At 35.8% G+C, this 8644-nt stretch overlaps 1 protein-coding gene across 5 annotated transcripts in view; it reads left to right on the forward strand.

Annotated features, from left to right (window-relative positions):
- SLC7A2 (solute carrier family 7 member 2) overlaps positions 1–7860 on the forward strand; it is a 58928-nt gene extending 51068 nt beyond the window's left edge. For all 5 annotated transcript variants that reach the window (XM_030492632.1, XM_030492630.1, XM_030492631.1 and 2 more), the window contains 3 exons: positions 289–455; positions 1364–1472; positions 2083–7860. In XM_030492632.1, coding sequence (XP_030348492.1) covers positions 289–455; positions 1364–1472; positions 2083–2270 — 464 coding nt within the window. In that variant the 3' untranslated portion in view covers positions 2271–7860. The remainder of the gene's footprint in view (positions 1–288; positions 456–1363; positions 1473–2082) is intronic.
- Positions 7861–8644: the final 784 nt, after the last annotated feature.

Genomic DNA, 8644 nt, shown 5'->3' on the forward strand with positions numbered 1-8644 from the left:
AACTCATGTAATACGTTAACAGAAATAACGGAATTTTACTAAAGGCAAAATTAAAAATCCAGTGATAACATGCCTTCTTTCAGTCATAATTAATGTGTCATTCTCAGAATGCTTTTATACTTCTTGATGGATCTAATCTGTAGTGTGGTGTATTTTCCTTTAATTAAACATTTTCACCATAACATTTCATACTGAAGACCTGCTATTATTCTTCTTAAAACTACCTTCCTCATCAATGCAGAGATTAAGTGACCTTTTCCCTATTTCCATCATTTTGTCTTCACACAGCTTGCTTGGTTTGTGGTTTGAGTGTCCTCACTACAAACATGAATCATTCCATTGCTAACTTGGAGCTCTGGAGTATTGGCCTTCTTGCTGTGTTCATGACATCCTTCATAGTTACCATTCTCCTCATCCAAAGGCAGCCTCAGAACCAGCACAAAGTGGCCTTTATGGTGAATAACATATTCTCTGTGTCATTCTCTAATGAGAGGTTTGGATGTATTCTAACAAGTGGGAGAGGGGCATTGCCACTATTTCAGGTTTTTTGGTGAAGAGTAGTGGATGGTCATGGTTGAATCATCAGCCTGTGCAGCCCAGTCCAGACCTTCTCAGGACTAGAGAAAGAGTTTTACTGCCCACAGATGGAATGTATGACATGCGTAGGAGCCTGGCTGCAGAAAATGGCTGTACCACTGATGTTGGTGTGAACAGCTGCTATTACAACAAGGGGGCTGACAGCACTGATCATCTAGATATTCCTTTAGGTCCATCCTCAAAAGTGTGTATTGTTGAGACCCAAGCAATTTTAGATTTCAATTTAAGCACTTAGAAACTCGAAAACTATTCAGAAACTGATTAGTGTACAATCACTTGTCTGTGTTGTGGGCAATTCCATAGACCACAGTACAGTTCATACCCTCCAGAGTATAATCCTTTCATTTTGAGCTTTCATTTACATTCTAAGATTGGAAATAATAAAGTATGGTGGTGAAGGTCAAGGACTCCAGTGGAGCTGGGAGGCATTTCAGAAAGAAGGGATGTATAAAAAATATATAATATTTTTCAATTGTAGAAACAAGAATTCATTAGTATATGTTCAGCACAAACTGCAAAGTTTTTCTAGACAACCTTAGAGAATATATGTTAAACATAATGTATTTCAAGAGTTTCAGATATGTAGAAACTGGTGGTTAAACCTAGTGAAAAAGAAAATGTTACTATATTCCAATAAAAAATCCACCTCAATTCTTTTTTACTGATTAGATGATTAGATGTGTCACCTCTAGTTTGTGTTGTGTAACTGAAGTGTGACATGCCAGAAACTATATTTAATACAAATGTACTAAATATTTCCTTTTAGGTTCCACTAGTGCCATTTTTGCCATCATTAAGTATCCTGGTAAATATTTACTTGATGGTACAACTAAGTGGAGACACTTGGATCAGATTTAGCTTCTGGATGGCACTTGGTAGGTACTTCTGTTCATTTCAGTCACTTTTTATATTAGAACTCGTGAATCCCATCTTAGAACATTTGATTCTCTTCCTTTAAATATTTGGAAAGAATTCTGTTTTAATAAAAGTCAGCTGATATTTCTCATCAAAACCAGAGCATGCTTCAGAAGCAGTATTTATATGCAGTTGAAACAGCAAATACAGTTTTGAGGTAATAGGAAGAATCAAAGTTACAGGACTAATTCAATAAGCCACTTTTTTTTTTTTCCCCCTTAATATAGCTAAAATTGTGCAGAAACCTGTTACAAACAGGTATACCAGTCATTTTCTTTCGAGATGTGGAAAATTGTATTAATTCAATCTAGATATAAATTAGAGACAGTAGTTTCCATGACCTACTAGAGCATTTAATTTTGCAAAGATGATGCACTGGAATTTCCATAGAAACAGAAAAGATCTGAAGCATGAGCTCTGATTCCGATACCTGAAGAAACTTGTTTTGGAAAATATATTCAGCCAGAGAGTAATAACTAACTACTTCTTGATATGCTACTTGCCTGAAAACCCTATTAACGTGGGTTGGTTTTTTTTTTTTGTTTTTTTTTTTTTAATCCCTTTTGGAAGGCTTCCTCATTTACTTTGCTTATGGTATCAGACACAGTCTTGAAGGTCATCGTAGCAATGGAGATGATGAATCTTGTTCCGAAAATAGTGGGTTGCAAGAAAAGAACCCTGTAGAAGAAGTGGATGAACCTGAAAATGCAAATGAAAGTGATCAATTTCTTGCACATGAAAGGACAAGTGAATGTTAATCTATGCAGCATGCAAGTCTTTTAAACCTTTCATTGACATTTTACTTGTGGACTGAAATTTCAAAAGCTTTCTGCCAATGTTGCGCCTCTTCAAAGTGTTTACTACAAGGCCTGTCTGATATTTTGGACAAGCTGCTAATCCATCTTCACCATTTCAAAGCTGACAGCATGGAGATTAATATTTAAACTAAAAAAAGGAAAAAAAAAAGAAATACCATTTGGCAAGCAAAATTTTTGGATGTATTGTTTGAACTGTCATCCAAAATCACTGGCAATCATAAAATACAAAGAATTTTAGAACTGCCTGGAAGAAGTTCTGAATATTTGACACTGCACTGTGAACTGAAGTGCCTTTCGTGCCTTCTCCTTATGTCTGTTACATGTTTTGGTCGCAATCTGATAGCTCTCTTCTTTCTACAGAAGTAATTCTCATGGGAGACAAATTCCAGACAAGCCTGGAAAGTATTTGCAAAATGAATGGTAATTGTACAGATCTGATAGTTTGCAAAAAGTAGAAGATCCTATATATATGTAAAAAGAAATAATTGCTTACCTTTACTAATCAGTAGTCATAGAGAACTCAAATGGTAAAGGTACTTCAAAGGCTTTGAGTCACTCTAAATAGTATTCCAGATTTCTACTTATATGAATTCCTTTCCTTTCAGAGATGCTGTGTGTATAAAATAATACTCCCAAGAGGACCTATGTGGGTTTTTTTTTTTTTTTTTCTGCAAAAGCATCTGGGAAATAATGTATTGGTCACAGTATTGACAGTGACATTCGTATGTGATTTAGCAAGTATTGTGCTTTTGATTTCCAAAGGGCCAGGATTTTATCCCTGACTATGTGATTTGGTACTGACATACAGCAGTTGTCAAGTTTTCTTCCTTACTACTCACTTATTCCTGTATATTCTCTTCTCCTTTATCATGTGCCAGAGCTGATATTTCTGAGATTAGTTGTTACACATTGCTTCTCCTCAAGCAAAATTAATGAACAAAATCCCAGCCTTCCTTTCAGATAGAAACACCGGACCAGGCTTTGGAAAAAATCCTTGTCAAAACAGTATTTCAGTGCTTCATGAAGCCTTTAGCGTATGTTAGCACAGCAGTTTTTCGTGAGCCAAGCCTACATCCACAGATCCATTCATGTGGGTAGAATATCCAAATTGTTGCACCTGGGTGAAAAATTATTTTAAAGTTGGTGAAAATGAAACTGTTCTTCTTTCAACCTTCTTTCAACCTTCTTTCAACTTAGGTTGATCTCTTAGGTTGATCAACTTAGGTTGATCTCTACCTACCAAAGGCACACAGATATTTTAACACTTTTTCTCAGTCAGTTAGTAGTAGTCTCAAGTCCAATGAAGGATTCCACAATATGATGTTATTTTGCAAGACTGTATTTGTAAAAATTACTCCCTGAAGCACGAACTGTCTTGGACTTTCTCATGGAGAGTGGCCATCTGTTGCCGGTACTCATCATTGGTATTAATCTCTATTGTTAGCTATAAAAACTTTAGATGCCATGAGAGCTATGTTGGCTGAGAATGAAAAGTACCTTTTTAAAATAGCTGGAATTAAAAAAAAAAAAAAAAAAAAGGAAAAAATCAAGAAAAAGAAGATAGTTAAGCTGCTTCTGTCTTTCTCCCGTTCTTTTTCACAGCAGTAGATTAACACTTTTTAATCTTAAAACAACTTCTGTTTTGTAAAAGAGTAGTATGCCTAAACGCTGAAGGGCAGAAGAAATGCTTCTTGATAGAAAACCCTGCAATGGGCTGGTATCCCACCGTGGAGTGAGTCTGAGGTTTTCAGACTGATGCCTCCCTTCTCAGCTTATACTGGGAGCAGAGGGTCTTGCAGTGCTGGCGGCAGCCAGTGGATGGATGTGTGCTGTTGCAGCAGTGGCCTCTACTGGCTACATAGCATTAGGAGTAGAAATAGGAAAATACAAGAGGCATCTTAACTGAGTTTCCAGCATATACATCCTCTAACTGCAGCTGCTGTTGTCCTAAGGCCCGTTGCTATTGGTGGTCCTCAAAAATGGATGTGGCACAGTGGATAAGAAGAAACTATAGGGTAGGTGGCAACGGGATACTGCTTTTTAATATATCCTAATCCATCCAGAATTGATCATAAGTTACAGCTGCTTCTTTTCACAACTGATTATCGCTTTACAAATGCCATTAAAGAAAGACTCAAATCTCATATTTGACTAATACAAATAGATGATATGCTATGCAAATATTTGGTTGATAGAAAAGGGCAGGAATTCTCAGGGCAGTTCATAGAGCTATTGATAATTTTCAATGCCTCTATTCAGTAACTGAAAGAGCTGTCTATGTCAGTTGGATCTGCTGTTTTAGTTTTCATTGTACTTCTCAACTGGGGCCCATTTTTATGCCAAAAATGACAAAAGAACTGTATGCTTTTGCTTGAAATAGTAGAAATGTAAGACTTTCCAGGCTCTTGAAAGGAACCCAATGTAGTAATTCTTAGATATGTCAAAACAAAGGTTTTATTTATAAGTAACCAGAAAATTAATTAAATGAATGTATGTTCTGTTGTTTTTAATCTGACAAGTATCTGAAATAGAGAAGCTGATGCTTTTCCTCATCAGCTGCAACTCTGTTGGGCATGGCCTCTTCAGTTGTTACACTTTGGAGGACATTATTAACTTGCCTTGCCCAGTACTCTCAAATCCTCAGCTGCAAAAAATGCCATTGCTGTGGGAGTGAGCCAGCAGTGCTCAGGTAAAGCTTTTGCATGATGTCTTTACAAGCCTACAGTGAAACACAGCTCTTTTAAAATTCCTTACACATCTCAGCATGTGGGAAGCAGAGACCTACTTTTTCCTATGGCTGCTGATGCTGCAGAGCAAGCGAGCCAGGCTTCCAAGATGCAAACTGCTGCTGTTCTGTGATGTGCAAGTGAGACCCCATTCGCACCCAAGGCCAACATATAGAATATCTGTTTGCATGCCTGTCCACGTGTTTGTATCTGTCTGATATTATCCCATAGTTTTTTTGGTGTACTGGTTAAAATAAGTTCTATACTGCACTGGAATTTTCCTTTGAAGGGATTCTGTCAATATAACAAACATTGACTATTAGCTAAGGCTTCTGGAGATAATTAAATAAAATACCTTGTCTAGCTTATTTACCTAATGGATGCATCAGCACTTTGTGTATTGACAGTTCCCCCTTTCATCTGTATGAATATTTTACCACCCCCTGCCCCAGTTAGAGAAATTAATTACATGAAAATAAAAGAATGGGCCTGTACAAATGTTGTTAAGGGAGATGCGAGCAGCTGCAGCATGGGAACTACCCACTTAACTAATAAGATATAAAAGGAAATTCATTGGGTATTTTCAGATGCTTCAACCGTGCACAGCTTATTTATATCTGTGTATAGCTAAAGTCATTATTAGGCAGTGGCTGAGTAAGAACATGACAAGCCAGAAATCTGTGCAGTCTTGAAATTCCAGATGCTTCAGTGGGACTTTGCAGGAGCAAAGGACATGGCATGATAGTCCTTACACAGGAGCTGTGTATGAAACAAATTCTGATTTTGTTCTTGCGTTTACTGTATGTCTTTATTTTCAGAAAGAGCAGCTGAAAGCACGAGTCCAGTGGAATTAAATGATTGTTGTTATTTTTTAACATGGTTGTTCATACTGTAAATTGTTCTGTACAGATAATAATGGTATGTATTAATTCAAAATATCTGTTATTGGAGGTAGCTTACTGGGGTTTTGTTCTTTTGTAGAAAAAATCCTCCAAAAACATTACTTGTATTGGTACATTCTGGATGTGCCTTTAGATAGAGGAATTATTCTTCTCCAGTTGGATTTAAGTAAGCCAAAGCATATTTAAGGGAGAACAAATCTTTTTGTTCTAAGGGATAAGAGTAATAAAGCATTTCTGTATAATTCATGTTAACTAGGCGATCTTCTGGTATTCCAGTCCTAATCCTGCAATAGGAAATTTTATAAGGTATCTTAGATTTCACTGTCTGTTACCCTGGATAAAACTGTTCTGTTAATAATAGTATGTTTTTTCCTGCACAACAAATGCTGGTTAGATTCCTGAAATCTGTGTATAATGTTTATGTCACAAGGTGTTAAATCCATTTATATTACCTGCTGTTAGAGTGTTATCAGTAATAAATGTCAATAATAGTGATAGAGAGTAACTTATGTACTTACTTATGAATTTAACGGTGCCATCCAGAAACTTAAAATTATACAACAAATTTAGAATCAAAACATGGTAAAGCTTAAATATATATTCTATATTTTATTAGATTATAAATGTACAACTCTAGCTACCTTCCCACTAAAATTAATGCAGAGAGATATATATATTTAAGAAATAAAAGGCATACTGTTTTCATGGAGGTTTTAATAAGTGCCAATATCAAATGTGCCATAAGCATCCTGAGATATCGAAAGCGGAACAACCTGGGTGAAATCCATGACAGTGCAAGAAATCTGTGTGGGACTGTGCAATTGTTTTAATCAGGTGTGATGCCTTTGATATGGAGGTGCATTTTGTACAATAAGAATTTAATTCACATGACAGCTGGCATGTGTTACTTGATTACAGACAACAGAAACTAAAAGCACCTTTTAATGCTCTTGGGCCCTAATTCTTCCTAGACTTGCCAGGAAGTCTGTACCACTTGCAGTCTGCTCATTGAAAGCACTGAGATTACTCAGTGTTAGGTAAAGAAAGAGCAGGTGGAATTTCATATAATGTAGGATTCTTGTATTTAATTTCCTGTGCCTTTAGTATTTCTTTCTGGTATATGTTTTGAGGACCTCTGCATTTTTAGTAGTTGGACCTTGCCAAAGCTAAATATAATGCCTTTACCATCTCCTGATCAGTTTTCCATTCAAGTTTTAGAAATTTTGGAAACATTAGCTAAGTTGAAGGATTTTTCTGCATAGACATGCATTACAAAGAACTATGTGTATATATATCTTTATTTTTATTGTCAGTTGGACAAGTTCTGTTGTCTTTGTATGTTTTCATTGAGCCTGGTGCCAAGTAAACTCCAGCTTCACCAAGTTTAGTTGGAGTCAGGACAAAAGATAAAAGGATTTGAATGTTTAGGAGGGATTTTTTTCTTTTGTGTTACCAGAAAGTAAAGCATGAAACGTGTTACATATCTTTAAGAGTAGTTATGTTTTAAGAAACAGTAGTGCTCATATCCATTTTAACTTTTCTCTTTGTTCATATGTACATTGTAGTGATTATTTCTGTATTATATGCTGCTGAGCATATAAAATGCAGATAGAATGATTATGATGCAACTTAAGGTACAAATTCATATTTCATTGATGTGCTCTACCAAAATGAAAAGTCTTGAATTTTTATGAATGTAAAAATGCTTATATTTAAGAATATGGTGCTTGTTTTTTCACTTTTACAATACAATTGTAATCACTGATATTTTTAGTTACCTTTACTCCAAATTCTGATGGAAATTACATTGCTCTTCATTTACTGTAAAATGTGCTTCATGGGACAACGATTGTGCATTTGTTCCATATTTTTTAAATAAAGCCGAATATTACTTGTACTTCATGCTGTAACCTAACTCTCTAACTATAACCACCACTGCAGTTTTAGTAAACACTAAAATGATCATTAGTATGTCAGATACCTAATGTCATAATATCATACAAACCATAACTCATTTAAAATAAATAACATGATAGCTCATCTGATTTTTATAGAGGAGAAAAAAACATGTTTTGTGTTTAAATCTTATTTTTGCAGTATTCTGGAGATGGGGATAGTAGCAGCATTTGTTTCATACTTGCTTTCAAGACCTCAGAAAGTGACTGAAATGGAGAATAACACCCTTTGATTTGGGCACTGTTTCTTATAGTGCCAAACCAGAGATGATGACAGGTTTGATTTCCAGAGAGAGTGAATAGTCCTCAGCATTCATGGTGCTCAACTTTCTGAAGCACCAAGCCTTGTCCTGGCGGCATCCAATCTCAGAGTTGGATGGATAAAAAACCTGTTGTCTCCTTTTTCTCTTTTTTGGGGGGAGGGAGGTGAAGAAAAAGAAAAGAACTTCCTCAACTTTGAATAGTAGTGTGGGTATATCGGGAGAATAAAAGCATGAACTAGAACTAGATGATCTTTAGGTTCTTTCCAACCCTAACTATTCTATGAGTATACTGCAACTCTTATCTAATTCCTTACAAAGATTTCGAATGATTAATGATTGTACACATAGATTTACTAAGACTGATCTTGAAAATCTTGATCCCATGAAGCAGTGGTAATAGGGCCACTGATTTAAATGAAAATGAGAGTCATTCTGCAAGTGTCACATTTAAAGCATTGGCCTGAAAAG

The sequence above is a fragment of the Strigops habroptila genome, chromosome 7, assembly GCF_004027225.2.
Source record: "Strigops habroptila isolate Jane chromosome 7, bStrHab1.2.pri, whole genome shotgun sequence".
In the NCBI taxonomy this organism is placed as follows: Eukaryota; Metazoa; Chordata; class Aves; order Psittaciformes; family Psittacidae; genus Strigops; species Strigops habroptila.